The sequence below is a fragment of the Lycorma delicatula genome, chromosome 10, assembly GCF_047948215.1.
Source record: "Lycorma delicatula isolate Av1 chromosome 10, ASM4794821v1, whole genome shotgun sequence".
Taxonomy (NCBI): Eukaryota; Metazoa; Arthropoda; class Insecta; order Hemiptera; family Fulgoridae; genus Lycorma; species Lycorma delicatula.
In genome coordinates this window covers 24,462,342-24,481,073 of record NC_134464.1, presented here as the reverse complement: position 1 = coordinate 24,481,073, position 18,732 = coordinate 24,462,342, and the positions used below count along the sequence as shown (strand labels likewise).

General features: G+C 31.9%; 1 protein-coding gene across 1 annotated transcript in view; it reads left to right on the top strand.

Annotated features, from left to right (window-relative positions):
• Positions 1-15,702, top strand: part of LOC142331044 (coiled-coil domain-containing protein 6-like) — a 32,438-nt gene extending 16,736 nt beyond the window's left edge. Inside the window, exons 3-6 of the mRNA XM_075376667.1 lie at positions 2,495-2,727; positions 5,778-6,214; positions 8,094-8,251; positions 14,466-15,702. Of these exons, the coding sequence (XP_075232782.1) occupies positions 2,495-2,727; positions 5,778-6,214; positions 8,094-8,251; positions 14,466-14,591 (954 nt within the window). The 3' untranslated portion in view covers positions 14,592-15,702. The remainder of the gene's footprint in view (positions 1-2,494; positions 2,728-5,777; positions 6,215-8,093; positions 8,252-14,465) is intronic.
• The last annotated feature ends 3,030 nt before the right edge of the window (positions 15,703-18,732 follow it).

The window sequence follows — 18,732 nt, the reverse complement described above, 5'->3', positions numbered from 1 at the left end:
CGGTTTGGACCATTCATATTACCTGGCCACTTAAATGCTGAGGTCTACTTGCACTTTCTTCAAGAAGAATTGCCGCAGCTTCTTGCACATGTTCCTTTAGGCTGAGACGCATAGTATACTTTCAGATGATGGTGCACCTCCTCCCCCAAATTTCTTATGCTATTTCCACTCACTTAAATCATTATTTCTCTGAAAAATGGAGGTCCACATTCCTGAGTACCAAGATCGCCCAATCTAGCACCTTTAAATTTTTGCATCTGGGGATGTATGAAAAATACAAAACAAAGTAACATTCTTGTGAGGAATTAATTTTCTGCATTATAGATGCGGCTGAGCAACTTAAAGTCAGCCCTGAAGAACTAAAAATAGCAACAAAATCAGTACAGAAGCGTGCCAAGAAATGTGTTGAAAATGATGGGCTAATTTTTGGACATTTTTTATAAATTTGTATGTATAATATACTTTGGTTTAACATACTGTTTTTAAATAAAATTCAAATTTTTCTAACCTTTGTTTTATTCAACTTATTATAAACCATTTTGTTCAAAATTAAATTCTCTAAATTTTATGTATTTATTACCAATTTAACAAAATGATTCCTCATCAAACATAACAAACAGGGGTTTTTACCCCAATCTTTTGGTTTTCACCTCAGATTTCTCAAAAACCATAAGAAATCAAATTCTGCTCCTTTATTAATATTCTAAAAATTTCAGTACGACCTCGTTTCACTTTAGTAGATGAAGTCTATGCAAACACACAAACGAAGAATTTAGGACAGCTGTTTATGTGAACTTTTCCATTATTTTCACCATTAGAATAGGTTATGAATGTCCCATGCGAAGTCTTGATACACGTGTGTGTTTGTGTATGTGTTAATAATTTTTCTCAAGGCAAATTGTGTTAATACACAGTACCTACACAAAATTCATTAAAAATCTGTAAAGGTACTAGCCGATTGATTAGCTGTTATTTAGTGAAATTTGCTGGGGTGCAAGGTCTGTCTATGGTTTTGAGTAAATTTTAAAGTTTCACAACTTGAAACTTGAGGTCAGATAATTGCTCAGAGGATTTGAACAAGTAGATAACTATCAGGTAAAAATGGATCTACATTTGATAACAAATGTAACATTTAATAAAAAATGTTAATTACGTTTGATAAAAGTGTACAGATATTCTAAGATTATAACTAAATATTTTGGTAATTATCTAATTGAATTTTTTTATATGAATGTGTGCATCCGAAATTATATTTATTATTTTTTTTTTTTTTATGTATTCGATAAAATTAAACAGAAATTTAATAGGTGAATTACTTTAAAATCTCATTACTTTTTAGTTAATTTGATCAGCCTGGTCAGAATAGTCCATTTCTGTATCAACAGTAAAATGTTTTTCTGGCCTTGTTCATCTTCTGTACGTTTTGTCAAATTCTTGTAGTAATAGTAAATAATATTATTTTATTTCCATGTATTTTGACTTCACATTATAAATTTTTTATGCACATTTTATTTAATGAGTCATTATTACCCCATCTCCTACTTGCCATATTTTGCATATCTATTTGTGTAGTATGCCTCGTAAAAACCGATAAGTATTAAATGTAAAATCTCTAGTGTTTATTGCTAACTAGTAAACACTTTGTTCTTAATCATTTTTTTTTTTTTTTGTCTTCAGTCATTTGACTGGTTTGATGCAGCTCTCCAAGATTCCCTATCTAGTGCTAGTCGTTTCATTTCAGTTTACCCTCTACATCCTACATCCCTAACAATTTGATTTACATATTCCAAATGTGGCCTGCCTACACAATTTTTTCCTTCTACCTCTCCTTCCAATATTAAAGCGACTATTCCAGGATGCCTTAGTATGTGGCCTATAAGTCTGTCTCTTCTTTTAACTATATTTTTCCAAATGCTTCTTTCTTCATCTATTTGCTGCAATACCTCTTCATTTGTCACTTTATCCACCCATCTGATTTTTAACATTCTCCTGTAGCACCACATTTCAAAAGCTTCTAATCTTTTCTTCGCAGATACTCCGATTGTCCAAGTTTCACTTCCATATAAAGCGACACTCCAAACATACACTTTCAAAAATCTTTTCCTGACATTTAAATTAATTTTTGATGTATTAAAATTATTAATCATTAATGTTAATGATTTAATCATTTTATGTTGTCATTTTGCTCTGGTTTTTTTGCCATTTCTGAATATTTTATTTTACTGCATTTGGTTTTTACCTTTTTTTGTAATTGTTCTGGATGATACTCATGTTAACTGAATTTTTATTTGCATGGTAAATGAGATCATATAACATGTTAAAAATCCAGACCTTTACTTTGAAAATCAAGCACAGTACCTTTCAGTTTGAAGGTCATTCTTACATTCCTTGTTACAAAATCATATTTTGTTCACATTTATGTTTTAAAAAATGTTTCTTCGTGTGTATGGATCCATATATTTGTAATGTGAATTTCATGTGGTTTAATTTCTAGTTGCGTCAGGAGAAATGCAGATTAGAGCAGACTTTAGAACAGGAACAAGAGTGCCTTGTCAATAAATTGATGAGAAAAATTGAAAAACTTGAAGCTGAGACGTTAGCCAAGCAAACAAATTTAGAACAATTAAGACGTGAGAAAGTTGAACTGGAAAATACTTTGGAACAAGAACAAGAAGCTTTGGTTAACAGGTTGTGGAAGAGAATGGATAAATTAGAAACAGAAAAGAGGTTTGTTTTAATTTGCTTGCTTACTTTTTTAGATGGGTCTTTGTTTCTGTTGATGTATTATTTGCCACATTGTATTTAATTGTTGAGAAATTTACCTTGTAGTCAGTTATTAATGAATATGGTTTCATTATATGAGTAATTGTTACATTTTATATGCGATATTATGTTATTCAAATTTAAAATCTCACCATGCTGTACTTTTGATTATTAGTAAAACAAGTTAATAGTTTAGTTTTTTCTTACTGGAGAAAATACTATTAACATTAGTAACAATATGGTAATGTTACCCAAGATTCCCTTTTGTTTCATATATTTTGAATCATCAGTAGTTCTATAGAAAAAAAAATTATTTGATTAAATCAAACTAACATGAATTAAATGAACAATTAAATTAATTTTAAAACTGTATTAAGCTTTTGTAGTTTTGATTTTTAAAGAAGACTTTACCATTTTTTGAAGTAAAATTTTCAATTTCTAATTATTTATGTTTTTCAGTAGTTAAGATATTTGTTTCTAAAAATTTTAATTGATGTTGAAGAAGTGTATAAATGTAAAGATAATGCAGTTGTATTGCAGAAATGCTCAATGGATCTGTGAACTTAATACCTTACATATTTCGAGAAACACCAGTAAAAAATTGTTCAGTTGTAGTGGGTGTTGGGTCTGCAAAAAATGAAGTGGGTATATTTGGTTATAGAAGATACATTATCGATATGTACTAATTTTTTTTTTCAGGATTCTTACCATTCTGGCTTTGCCTTTGACAGATTTTTATTTCAAGTATGTCGTGAGATTTTAAAATATTAATAACTTAATTGTGCAATACAGTGAAATCTCCTTATTCATGATTTTGTTATTCGCGGTATAATATTTTGTGATGTCTTTTTTATATTCACAGCTAAAATTTTCCATATCCGTGTCCATTACATTATGTAGTGACATTAAAAATATAAAAAGTTTAAAAGATTTAATAGCTCAGGTAGAGTATGAATGTAGAAGATACAATCTCTGGAAAACAGTTAAATGTCAAAATGCTTACCGAAGGCAAGCTCCATCTTTGAATAGAAACTTAAGTGCAAAATTGAAGATGCCATGCAAGAATACTCAAATCGTCACACAGATTTAATAACAAGAGCGAGACAAGGAAAAATTACAAATTTTAGTAAATGCAATCCAAAATAATGTAGGTTAGTTTTGTAAATTTCCGATACAGTAATTTTAGTTTTAGTATACGTAGTACTGTAATTTTAGTGTACATCACCACATGGTAATGTACAAGATGCAGTGACAAAATATTGCATAAATGTTTTTTCTTGTAAAGAAAAAACCGATAAGAAAGAAAAATTACTGTAATTACATATATACCTTGTGTCCCACAAAGAGGTATATGCTTTTTATCACTAGCCCATTCCCCCACCAATTCTGTTGAAACTTTATAAACCTTTTAACGAAGGTTCTAAAAATGTTTTGTGAAAATTTCAACCTTCTAGGATTTATAGAAACAAAATGGCAGCTTTCAAATTAAAATATCAATTTCAGATAAACCACATTTTTTATTCATTAAAAAATAGCTGGTAAAAATCATTAAAACCAGATGATTTATTGTTAAGCACCTATTCAAATTGGATAAAACAATCAGTCGTAACTTTGCTTCACTTTCCCGCATAAACATTTAACTGTTAAAATGGGATTTACAACTGAACAAAAAGTTAAATGTGCATGGGCCATTTCATTTGACAATCTAGTAGTGTCCATATGTTATTGAGGAGCTGAATTTGAAAGCAACCATTTTGTTTTTCTATAAATCCTAGAAGATTGAAATTTTCACAGAACATTTTCAGAACCTTTGTTAAAAGGTCTGTAAAGTTTCAATAGAATCGGTGGGGGAATAGGCAAGTAAATTAAAAGCATATACCTTTTTGTGGGACACATTGATTGTATGTTGTGATTAAATCTGGTAAACGGCATAATCAGTTTGAAATTATCAATGTCTATGTAAAGAAAAGCATAAGGGATGACCAAGAGTGTCTGATTGAAAGTTTTGAATATGTCAGTTTTTCAATTTATTGAACTGGCAATGCTTGTGATGACAGTGTGCAATGTTTTAAGGAAACGTTTACATATGAATTCCTACCTTTACTTTAGTTAGTTGTTAAATACTTTAAAGCCTGCTGATTTTGGAATTAAAATATTGCAACATAAAGTTGACAACTTTCTTGATCGTGTTGTGTTTAGCAATGAGTTAATATTTTATTTTTTTGAAAAGATGAAAATTAACTCAAATATGGACAGTATGGGTGTTTATGCCCATACTGTCCATATTTGGGCGTCAGAAAATCTGCAAGAATTCTTGCAGTACGAAAGGGACTCCTTCAAAATTAAATTTTTCTGTACAATATCCTGATAGCAGTTTACAGGCCCTTCTTTATCACTGAAGCAAGCATAACAAGAAAGAGTTGCTTCCTTGGATATGCTGTTTACAGGGCTGTTTCCTCGACTGCAAGATGGACCAGAGAATTTTTTTTGCAACAAGATGGTGCACCTTCTCACCACCAAAACTGTACTGGATTGGTTGGCGTGGACCTAATTGCAGAGCTTGTTTTTGGTGACCTCCAAGGTTACCCTTGACCTGATCTCATGTGATTTTTTTTCCTTTGGGGTCTTATAAAGGATCTTGTGTATGTATGCGCCTTTGCTCTCTACTATTTTACCCAATTTGAGGTACAGAATTGAAGCAGCTGTTACTTCCATTATTCCAGACATGTCAATAAAATAGGTTCAAACTCTCCCACCAGTCAGATGTGTGTTGTATTGCAAAAGGTACTTGTATCGAACATTTGTAGGAAAAAATTGCAAGTTACTTTTTCATATTTTTTTTTTTTGCTGTTCATTATTGTAACTCAAAGTTAAGAAACATAAAATAGCTTTAAAACCCCAGTGTTCTTTTTTCATACACCCTGCTTAGTTTATTAACATCTAATTATATTAAAGAACTGTTAATTTTTTCATTTAGTCAATTTATTACCAAGGTATTTTAATGTCTATTTTAGAATGCTTCAGATAAAATTGGATCAGCCTGTATCGGATCCAGCATCACCGAGAGAGATCAGCAACGGTGACACGGCAGCAAATCTTAGTTCACATATACAAACCTTGCGAGGTGAAGTCTCCAGACTGAGAAACCAGTTGGTTAATACTCAGCAGGAGCATACTGAAAAAATGGAACGTTATGCTAAAGAAGAAAGGAATATAAGGGAAGAGAATATAAGATTGCAGAGAAAATTACAAATGGAAGTAGAACGTAGAGAAGCTCTTTGTAGGCATCTTTCTGAATCTGAAAGCAGTTTAGAGATGGAAGAAGAGAGGCACTACAATGAATTTGCTGTATCTGGTGGAAATATTTCAAATGTCAGAAACAGGACTGTTTCTAGCCCTGTACCTTACAATCCTTCACCGAGCTCATCTAGACCACTTAGTCCTGGAGGAGGTAAAAAAAATAATATATTCATTTTTCAAAATTTTTTTTTAAAACCATCTTCTAAGAATTTAATATCTTTGTATATTTTCGGTTTTCAAAAACAAACAAAAAAAAATGTATATATATATATATATATATAATACAAAATCGTATGGTTTAAAATATTCAAATTAAAAAAAGTAGTAAGTAGTAGTGGTGAGGTAAATGCTTTCAGGAATCTTGATTTGATTCTTATAAAGGATTCATAAAAAAGAATCATTCGTTCGATTCAATGATTCTTTTCTTTGCCATCACTAACAGTACTGTAAACTCTAATGCCCCTGCTCTTTTTCTCGTCTTCACCCAAGTTTAGTGGTTCATCTCTCATCACACTCCTGTTCGACTCAACTGATGGATACCTACTAAATGTCTTCGATTCTTCTCTTTTTAACTCTTATTCGATTCCTTAAGAAAATTGCTATGAAACGAATCATAACTGAGAAAGACTTGGTTTCCTATCACCTATCCAATTCATTGTTGAGAATCATAAACAGAATCTGTTTCTCCCATAAACTGATTCTTTCATTCAATATAAAGAATCGAATCGAAGGAACGACTCGTTCACAATTCTTCCCGTTATTAGAAAGTAGTCTTTATTTTGATTCATACTTCAGACTTCAAAAATAATTTTTTTTAATATAAATATGGGATAAACATAGATGTAAAATCTGTGTATCAAAAAAAAAAAAAAGAACGCAGATAAAAGTACATAGAGACTTTTAAATGGTGTGAGTGTAGGCTGTCTGAAATGAGGGTAATATGTTCATTAAAGTTTTCCAACTGTTGTAAAATTCTATCAAAATGGGGGTATTTTATTTAAAGAAAGGGTTGTAATAGAAAAAAATAATGCTTAAAGATCAGATTGAGAACTTCCTCCTTTTTCTGTACTATTTAAATGAAAAAATAGAATTCAGGTTATAATTTTAATATAAAATAAGATTATAGGATGTTTACAAAAAAAATTCATCTTTTTTTTTTTTGTTCATTTTTGTGTCAAATTATCACAGAAAGAGAACTTATTTTATTTTGTAATGTGTGACTAAATATGCAGAATATATTTGCAACATCCAGTCTAGAAAAATGCTGAAAGGGATTATTTTTACTCATCTTAAGAATGTGGTATGAAGTTAAGAATTAAATATTATAGATTGGTTCTATTAAATTAAATTAACAAATTTTATTTCAGGATATGCCATTATTCATTTTTTTAAATTGTGTCACAATTTAGATTAATTTTAAATCTTTTTACAATATAAAATTTTCATTTAATATAAGGGTAGTGTTTATTAGTGTTTACATAATTTATTTTATTTTTATATATTTCTTTTTGGAAAAGATGTAACATAAATATCTGGTGTGTTATTTTCATACACCTGTTGTCTATTAAGAATATTAATTCAGAATATTCTTACAACTTTTATATATTTTTCCTTGAATTCTGTGTGAATTCATTTTTTTCTGTTTAGTAGAATAATTAATGGTCAGCTGCCCTTTTTGGTACTATGTGTTGTACACTGGGAAAAAAAACATAAGAAACTTTCTGATAGGAATTTATCTTTTAACTTGTATATATTTGACCGTCTCTGACTTTGTAAAAGGTTTTTTTTAACGGTTACTGATATTGAATGAACAGATCTAAGTTGTGAAATGAGGTCAGTATATTACTAAATGAGGAAAATTTAACCAGAGACTGTTTAACTTCTCTTATATTAAAACACATTAGTAGCTAATAATATGTGATCTGGTGTAAGTAAAATAGTTTTTTCAAAAATTGACTATTTATGATTAATATTTACTTTTGTTTACAACTTTTTGAAATTTTATTGTGATATTAATATTTTTTTATCAGGTGTACCACATCGTGATCCTGTTTCAGGATTGCCATTAGTTTCAGCTCGATGTTATGCTTGTGGACAACCGACTACAAATTATCCATCACAAACTAGCCTTGGTTCAGGATTAATTTCAAATAATACAAATCCATCATCCAGTATGACTGGGATTTCTGTAAGTTAAGAATTATTTTAATAAGAATTTCTGAATTTTTATCTTTCAGCTAATCAGTTTTTGTATATATAATCTCCTTACCTACAGGATTATCGGAAAAAGTGTTTGAGATTTCATTAAATAATTACACGCTTAATTGTAGACAAATCATTTTATTTAATCATGTAACTGTCCACAAGAGGTATTACAATTTCATAGTCAGTTGTAGCGAATAATATTTAAAAAAAAACAGCAATTATTTAATTATGTAATAAATATATATTTATCTAGTAGAAACACAAGGTACAAAAAAAAAATAATGAAAGATTTTTAAAAAATAAGGAAGATATGTTTTCTTATCTCTTGCACACTTTATCATATCAAGTGTACTGTGTACTACAACAACAGTGATTCTGTCTTAAGGATTTCATAAACTTTTTTGCATGAGGTATCATTCTTAATATAATCACAAACCTAGAAAGAAGTGGTCTGATTAGAGCTTCCTGTTGGTTAACAGCCATGGGCTGCCACTCTTAAAGCCATTTGAAATTTTTGAAAGTAACTTTTTCTATAGTACCTAGTACCAAAAAATATGTGTTATATGAAAAATATATTTACTTATTTTTTCATTCCTAGACATTCAAACACATTCATACATGTCACAAAAAGTTGGCATTGCATTGTTTCTATGCAATTATTGCAACTCTGTTATTTTCTTAATTATTAATTGAATTATCAACTTGTACCTATTTTTACCTCAGTTTGATTTTTGGGGTTAGTGGAACATGTTTGAATAGTGTCACTTATTATTTATTTAAATGTAATAATCGTTTTATATAACAGTTACCCAATTACTGCTTACAATATCAATTTATAAAAAAATAAAATTAGATGAAGTTCACATAATATAACAAAACATAATAAATATTAAAGAATAAAGAGAAAGATTAACAAAAGAAACAGTATGAACAGTGTGCCCAGCCTCAAGTAGACAAGGGACAGAAAATGGGCATTGATGATTGTGGGAGAAAAATATAACAATTAATATTTAACCAAGGCATCTGTAACAGGATTATTATATTAAACCTGAGTTACTTAAAAAAGATTACTAATTTTGGTAATTGATATTGTTATTCCTATGGGTCATTAAGATAATAATTTGATTAACATGGATTCAGGGAATCATTAGTAGGGTCATACTTAACATAAAATAATTTTTATGATCTAATAAAAATGTACAAGCATTAATTTGTAGATCATCAAGAAATAGTGTAATCGTCTATGCGGCTGCAAAAATTTGTTGAAGATAAACCACAGTTACAACCTTCATCCACCTTGCTGCAAGAGTTTTCATTGAAATAAATCTTTTCAGAATAGATGATCAGTACTGATAAAAGTGATGTTTAAAACTATATAAATATAAGAAAATATAGTGTAAGAATCTCTTGCAGATGTCTCATTTGAATACATTTTTCTAAACAAGGGTTCTGCATAACTGACCCAAATTATGTCCTGGATTTCACTATGATAAATAGAGCAGGCTCAAAGATTTAATGATAAAGAAATTTATAAGTGATTCTACTACTAGTCCTGAAACCAATAAAATTATTTATTTTATTTTATTTATTATTTCACCAATAAAATTAAGCCTTAATTCCAGCAGCATCTATAAATACCTATTTTGCCAGCAGCGGTTCTGGAAGTTAGAAACCTTTTATATTCTATTGATAAAAAATTATATTAAAAGTTAATTCACACAAACTTTATTTTTCTTTAATCTTAGAAAATTTCATGCTATGTGTAATCTTCAACCCCTTGCATTTTATGCATCAGTTTATCAGAAACCTAGAACATTTCCCTTCCATTTACTATCAAAAATCCATTTTTTCAGTATGTTTTTTACAGTAAGTGACTAGACTTTAATCTATTTTTATAATGACCATGTTGAAGTCCTAGTAGACAGTAATTTTTATACGGATTTGAATACTAGATCATGGATACCGGTGTTCTTTAGTGGTTGGGTTTCAATTAACCGCACATCTCAGGAATGGTCGAACTGAGACTGTACAAAACTATACTTCATTTACACTCATACATATCATCCTCTGAAGTAATACTTGAATGGTAATTCCTGGAGGCTAAACAGGAAATAGAAATAAAGCAGGTAGAAAGAATTTTTATAATGAGACCATCACTATCTATCGCAGAACTCTAATGACATAAATTGAATAATCTAGTATGTAAAAAAAAACTTATAATCACTATAAAAGGGATCTGTATCCCTTAGTATTACCAACAATTAATACACTTTATGTACTTCGAAAATTTCAGCGAACCCTAGTACAGTATATTCTACACTAGCAACTGTTTGTTATAACTTTTCATTCTTGCAGGAATACAATGGTTCATTCTTCTGCGGTAAGCAGGTGATGCAGCCCCATATTTGTAATTACATCATATAAAAATGACAAAATTTAGAAGAAATGACCACAAAAAACTTAGTTTTACATAGGCTATTCCAAAACATCAGTAGTATTAACATTTCTCAACATGACAAGGTGAACTGGCAACAGTGTAGGTATGTAGTTCAACTTGTTGAGTAACCATTACAGACCAATGTGTTTCATTCACTAGTCTATGTTCAGCAGCCACAGGAAGAATGTGTGTTGACTTAGATTAAAAAATGAAGAGAAATAAACTGTTTGTTGCCAGTTTGCCTCGTCATGTGTTTTTTTTATTTTTTATGTGATTTGGTATTGTGTTGGAGATGGTTTTTCAACCCTAGTGACGTTTTAGGAGATGAAGAATGCTATAAAGAATATTTTAAGCCAGAGGAAAGTATTTTGTTGGCATAGTGTTAAAGTTTGAGAGTCAGCTGTACTAATCCTGCATGGCAGCAATTATTCATAATGATACACATTTATCAGTCTGAGCCCTTGAATTGTTGATCCAAGTCCCGAAAACACATGTATCCATCACATTCTGAACAACCACTTAAACATGCAACAAGTCTACTCAATGTGGGTCCCTCACATGCTGACAACAGAGCTGCTGATTAATTGATAGGAAATTTGCAACTAGTGGCTGGATTGATACTTGATGGCAATGCTCTTCCTTAAGATCATCACATGTGATGAAATGTAATGAGAGTGAAAACAATAGCAAATAAGTATTGTAAACTTAATAAATAAATCTGTAAGGTTAAATTCATGTACTCTTTTCAAATGCACATTTCACCAAGAATTCTCTACAGTAGATAATATGAGCCGCTTAAAAAAACACTTCAAGGTCACTTTTTGGGTATGATATGTTATCAGGTGGGAGCCTCAAACCGGTAGCCTCTGGCGTACATCTAAATCCTATATCTGATAGATGTGGATGAGATGCTAGCACAGTTGAAGGCTGTGTGATGTCACAGGCAGGGTGTGACAATGTTAGCACAGTTGAAGGCTATCTGATATCAGAGCAGTTGTCATTGCCTGCAGTCAATCTAAATCATATATCTCATGTAGGTCTGATGTTACCACATCTCATGGTCATATGACATCAGAGGTGTGTGTTAAATCTAAATGTTGTTTCTTATGTATGTTCGATGTTGACATAGAATTTACTGATCTAAATCTCGTATTGTATTACATCCGATGTCATCTGTGATAGGATATGAAAGCTGATGTATGTTGAGTTGCAAAATATTAAGACTGACTGGCTGTTAGCAGATATCAGCTTGCTGATGGCTAGCATGGGCTATCCCTCCAAAATACAAAAGCAATAACTTCTACGCGGTGGCATTATCATCTCATTTCCCCCTTAAGGGAGAAGAACACTTGCCTCTTAGCATGTCTGGTCGTTACACCACCCCCTCCGTTCCTGAGTGGCTTAATTAGAGGACCTCTTCTGGCCCTCACTGATCACATTTCACAGTCATCAATCCAATCTTGAGAGACATCCACATCTGTAAATTCCACGGCCTAGTCAAGTTTGCCTTGAAAGAAGACATCAGACACCTAACTCTGCACGTAGCCTTCAGGAACTAAGCTAAAAGCCTACATGCAGAAGATGAAAGACTCCACGCCTAACTCTACAAATTCTAACACCACCTAAACCGAGTGTACCCAATTGACAAACGATTGCAAATAATATTTATGCCACTACAACATATCAATCCAGCCAAAATTCAATGCCACAACTGCATGCCATAAATAAATTAGTGACTGGAGTGCTACCAGTGAGAATAACTGTCCCAGAGAACCTCACGTCTAGTCTGTTCAGGAGCTGAGTATAATAACCTCTAGTCTCCCACTTTAGCTCCAGCTTTGAGGACTGCTTGGATTTACAGATTGGTTGATCGCAACCAAAATTTACTTATTTTACCCTTAATAAGTGTACACTCCAATTCAACAAATCACCATGCTAAAGTTAAATCATACTTGGAGAGTGAAAACACGCTCCCAAGCATGACCCCCATTGATACTTGAACTACTCTAACCGGGACTTGGTGCCAAGTATGCCTATCTCCGGTCAATGAAACTGCCCAGGCAGACCCTAGCCACCCAGGTAACTAATGCTAGTGAACCCACAGTCGCCAGTGCAAAGTGCGAGGAGAAGTAGGCTAACCAAGTAAAATTGATCAAATACAGCAGCAGAAACCACCAAGAAAAAGTTCTCTCCAGGTCCCCTATACGTACACTTGAACACTTCAGTCGAGACCAAAGCAACACGTACTATTGAACTTTGATCCACCCATCCCGATGCAAAAGCGTCCCTACAAGCAGGAACAGAATTCACCACCTAACTCACACCAAAGAAGCAATTTGGCATTACAATAGACCTAAACAAAAGCCTCCTGCATCGAAGAATGGAAAAATCAGCACACTTGTGAAGAGACAAGAAAAACCACGACCTGGTAGATTGTCCTGCTGGTAAAAGGGCATTGCGAAAGCAACCCCGAAACTCATACCAATTCACCTAACACTACATACAGACATCAATAAAGTCTTAGCATTCTTTGCGCAACCTTTTACAGTTGATGCAGGATGGCTTCTGCAGATAATCTTTGTGCTTGTGACCCTCCTCACCACAATGCACACAGACTGACGCATACTTACAGAATTTGGCTCTGTGGCCAAAACAACAGCACTTAAAGCACCTCTGTACATCAACGTACTCACTGACTCAACAGGATGAGATTGAGAAACAACCTACCTTTTTAAAGAGACTAGCACCCAGTTCAAAATTGCCGTGATACTGTTGGCCATCACGCTTCCCAGTCTTGATGAGTAGCCTACACTCTTTCCTAAAATCGGCCTGTGTTCTGCTCCCTAATAAGGGACAGAACATCCTGGTCGGATAGCCGTCGGTCAGTGTCTTAGACAATGACCTGGGTCATTATTGTGAGTGATCTGCTTCAAATGGGCTATACTATCCAATCATGTAGTCAGACCAAATCCTCAGCGGTTAAATGAATGATACTATGTTTTGGAAGATAAGTATGACTTTTCCATGGTAAAATATCCAGTTGAAATAAAAGACAGCAAAGTTTGAGAAAGCTAATAAGGTTTCGATAAATGTATACACACTAAAGAAAAATAATAAAATAAAACATATAAAAGTGGGGATGAAGGAAAGCTGTTCTTATTAAAAGGCTGCACATTAAGAATGAAATGACCAGTTACTACTACTGCTGCATATCAAATCCATCACATCTAGTCCTATCTCAATTGACAAATCATAAAGAAGCAATTGAAATATGCTAATGGTGCTTCACCATCTTCCAAAAAGACACTGTGATTGTTGTGGGAAAATGCAGGCTCACCTCCAATGCTGTTTGATGAACGAACTAGCCAATGTAAAAATGGCACAACATATTAAAGATGGTACACTGCCTATATTATCATTTACGAATTACCAAAACATGTATTATGATATAGTAATATATTATTCCCTTAACAGGATGTGATACCATTCATGAACTACTAAAATCAATCGCCTTTCTCAGTGTCAGGATGTTCGTTCATGCAAGTGTCACTTTTGGACTGTGTAGAGTCCAAAATTAGCTTATATTTATTTGTAAAATATTTCAGTATTCGACTGTTTAAGTGAACTGTTTTATTTGCATAGTTTAGATAACCACTCTGAAACCCTATTTAAGGATATGAGAGTAGTTGTAGGTATCAGTAATTTGCACTAAACATTAGAAAAATTTAGGATGTATAATTGTTTGTTTATATTATGAAAGGTGCATCATCCACGATCAGGTCAACGTCCATCTGAACGATTCATTAAACCGGCAATACCGCCACCTGCTCCGTCATCACCATCACCAGCATCACCCGCTTCGCCAATGGATATATCCAAGTGTTAGTTATCATTCTCTTATTATAACACATTATTCAATTTTTTTTTTACTGGACTGTAATATATTATTACTGTTATTATAATTAATTGATGATTCTCGCTAATGCGACTTTTGTAATTATTGTGATGATATTTAAAAATGACTGCTGACTGCTCTAATGCTAATAATATTTATCATCATTTATGTATATAATATGTAATATGAGTTCGCTGCTAAATAATTATTATTAAAATGTAGTTCTGTAACTGTTATATATTTTTCCATTATTACTTTATTATCTCTGTAATAATGGTTTGCTTAATAATTAATGATTATTGCAATATATAATTACTTGAAGTTTGAAATATGATTTTTTGTTACATAATAATTTTAATTAAAAAAATTATTTTTGTGCCATTTATATTTTTAAATTCCTGGATTTTGGCAGTTAATATTTCTTTTGTAATTTATAAATTATAAGATGCTATGAAACGGTTCTGAAAATTGGGAAACAGAGAGAGGCCACTTGTCTTATATATTAAAAAAACTGAAATTATACTAACAAATTTCACTTTCAATACTTAATTTTTTGTTAGATTTTAGGAACTGCTATTCACTTAATTATTACTTTTTACATTGTTATAGTTCATTTATTATGCATAAGATCTTTGAAGCCGATGGTGTAGACACATACAAAACAATACAAAGTGCTTGCTGAAGCATTTAAGTTTTTCTGCCTTTTTTAGAGGTTAGTGTGCAAATTAATTCTGCATTCATTTTTTTGTGAAGCAAACAATTGTCAGTAACATTTTATTAGCATCTTGTAATAGAAATGAAAAAAAAATCATTATAATAACTAGGCAATTTAAAAGAGTGTAAAAAACTTAATTAAGTATTCTTATTTCAGTGGGGGTTTTTTTTTACACTTATTACACATAATAATTGTACATAACAGAGTATACTGTATTATGAAGAACAAAGAAAAAAAGTATGGCCAATTCAATATTTGTGTTTTAATTCTTAATATGAATAATTATTATTGCAACAAGCTCAGTAATCTGCTATAAGTGGCTGTAACTATATGAAGTTAAATGAAGATTTTCAAGTTAAAATAAAAGTTATACTAAAATAATTTTCTGTTTATATACACTTTTTTTCCATTGAGTTAACATGTTTGTTTATATATGCATGCATAGGTGTTTATAAAAGAACTTGCTTTCAAGTATTATTTAAACAGCATTATATTTAAAGTATTAGTTAGATGAGTATATATTCTAAAAGGGTAAATTTTGAAGTTTTTTGTGTTTAATGTCCACCATTGGTTGCCCTGCACACATCCAGACCATAATCCAGCTCTTCCCACATACTCACCAAACATCAGGTATAATGGATGTTACTGCCGCAACAATCCTCTTCCATAGGTGGTGGATGTCACAGATTTTCTCCAAATGAACATTGTTTTACACATTCTCCCACAAAAAGAGATTTAGTGGGATCATATTTGAGTTCCTTGGTGGCCATGTGATTGGCCCTTCTCTTCCAATCCACTTGTTTTGTAACTGAATTTTTAATGCAGCACAGACACGGTTGCTGTAATGTGGCGGAGAGCAGCCTAGCTTATAAAAAATTAATGCTTTTCTCTTCAGGATCGATCTGTGAAAAGAAGTAAAGTTCAAGCATATTACAGAAAATATCTCCATTAATTGTGCTTTCTAAAATCTGAATGGGCCCCATAATGCAGTCATTCAGCAGTCCATACCAAACATTGACTTTGGGATAGTCATGTTGATATTCAATAATTTAATTCGGTGGCTCTGATCTCCAAAACCTGCAGTTGTGTTGATTTACTAACCCACTAATGAGAAATAGGCGACATCTGAAGCCATGACATTTTTCAGGTAGACCTCATTTTCATCAATGTTGTTAAACATTAAAGCTCCAAGCTCTAATCTTTCACTTTGTCATTGGGTTTGATTTCATGTACAATTTGTATCTTATATGCACTTAGTCTGAGCCTCTTACACATCACTTTGTACACTCTAGAATTAGGTATTACTAACTCTAAACTGTGCCTTGACAATGACTTCAGGCTATGTGACAAAATGCTCAGATCTGTTCAGATACAGACGGCCTGCTTGGTGATTTCCGTTTAAGACCACCTGTTTCCTTAAATTGATTAAACCACAAAGTATTATTTTATTCATAGGTGGCGCAGCTCCATCATATTCATGTCAATAATTACTCTGATCTGTGGTAATCGATCTTCTTTCACTAAACCAAATCATGCAGTGAAGGTCATACAGTGGCCCCAACCATGATGAAAGCTTAATATTACAACAAACATAAATATGAAAACCAGTTGCTTGTATCTGATTCTATTACAATTTTTTGGAACCATGGAGTTCTTTTATGAACATCTTGTATATTAATTATGTACTGTTACAATAACCGTCGCTATAGGTAACTTATCATCAGAGACTGTGCATTTGTTCTCCAAAATTGCATAGCAATTTCCAAGAATATTACTCTGCCAGATTTACTAGTTAAAGTGGTTTGGCATTGTTTTTTTTAACAGGGCTTAATAACTGTTTGTTGTACATCAGCATTTTTAATACACCAAAAAGCAAGATGATATTAAGCCTATAAGTGACACCTTCATTCTGTTCATCTCATTAACTGGTTGTATAGCCAACACCATCACTCACAGAAAGCAAATCAGACTCTCATCATTTGGATCTTGTCCTTTACACATATTACAGCCATAAGAAGAAATGGGGGAGATAGTATAATCAAATTAATGTTCTGTTGGAAATGACAAATTTCACACTCAGTAGGATAAATGTTTAATATTCAATTTTAATTAGAAGACACCTTCAAGTTATTGCTATAATACTTAATTTTTTTTTGTGTGTGAGAAACAGCATAAAAGTCTCCCTGAAATACACAGAGAACTTTTCACTAGGTAAGTTGAGAAATATATGCTGAGAATGTTTCATTATCAGCCTGTCTCTTTTAATGGAAATTCACAGCTCGAAGAATGGATTGAGATGTACTGATAACCTACAATGCCACTTCATCATAACATCCTTTGTAAATAATACAAAAGATTCTGTTTAGTAGAGGTTAAAAGAAATAAAATGCCCTAGAGTATTAAATAATTCTTTTTTTGCATGTCAGCAATTTTTAAAATAATTTACTGTTTGCATTTTTTCTAAAAATACTGCTAAGAAAAAGTAAATTAATTCACATATTCATGGTCTGCTCGGTTAAGTCTTGCAATACAAATTCATTTTACAATTCCACAATGATTTTTGGATCTCATCCTGTACTCAACCTTAAAATTTTTTTATATCTTACTATGAAGCAACGAGTCACTAGCGGCAACTTTTTATATCAAAACACCTTTGTCAGTGTTACTGTTGGTTTAGTATCTGTGTCAGTTGTTCACCAAGTTTAACTGTTTCTGTTAACAAAATTCTTGTTCAATGAAAATTTGTTATGTCTGTAAAATCATAGAGCAAATTTAGATTACTATAATTTTGACAAAAATTGCACGCAGTACATGAAATAAGCACCAAATGAATGGAAATATTTTAAGATTCATAATTCATTTTAGTGTATCAGCTAGGAGTTAACTCTTTACACAGAGAAGAGATACTTGCAGTAGCAATTGATATTATGATTTTCCTCTAAAGATCAGTCAGTAGTGCACAATGTAACTTGAAAAATTAGGCCGCTCATGATTCCAGAGCAAAGAGAATGCCATCTCTCAGTAAAGACAACCCCTCCATATGGTAACAAAAGTAAGTCATTAAGGTGAGCAGTTGAAAGAAACGCTCGGAAATAAGAAATGTTCAGATAAGCCATCGTAGTAAATAAAACATTGAAACAATCTGAATTAATACTGTACTGTACTCTTAAACCTGTACTGAAAAGCAATCTGATCATAGGTGTTAAGTGTCATCTCATGGGATATTAACTGTTAGATATAATCCAACCTTAGGTATGAAATATAATATTCTTAACGAGAATGACAAGAATAATTTAGAAAAATTATTTCCATTGTTGAAACCACTTCTGTTTCTGAGTGTATTCATACAATGTCAGGATTAGAGTCTGAGAAAATCCATATGAATTAAGTTCAAATGAGAAGCCATACAGCTTAACA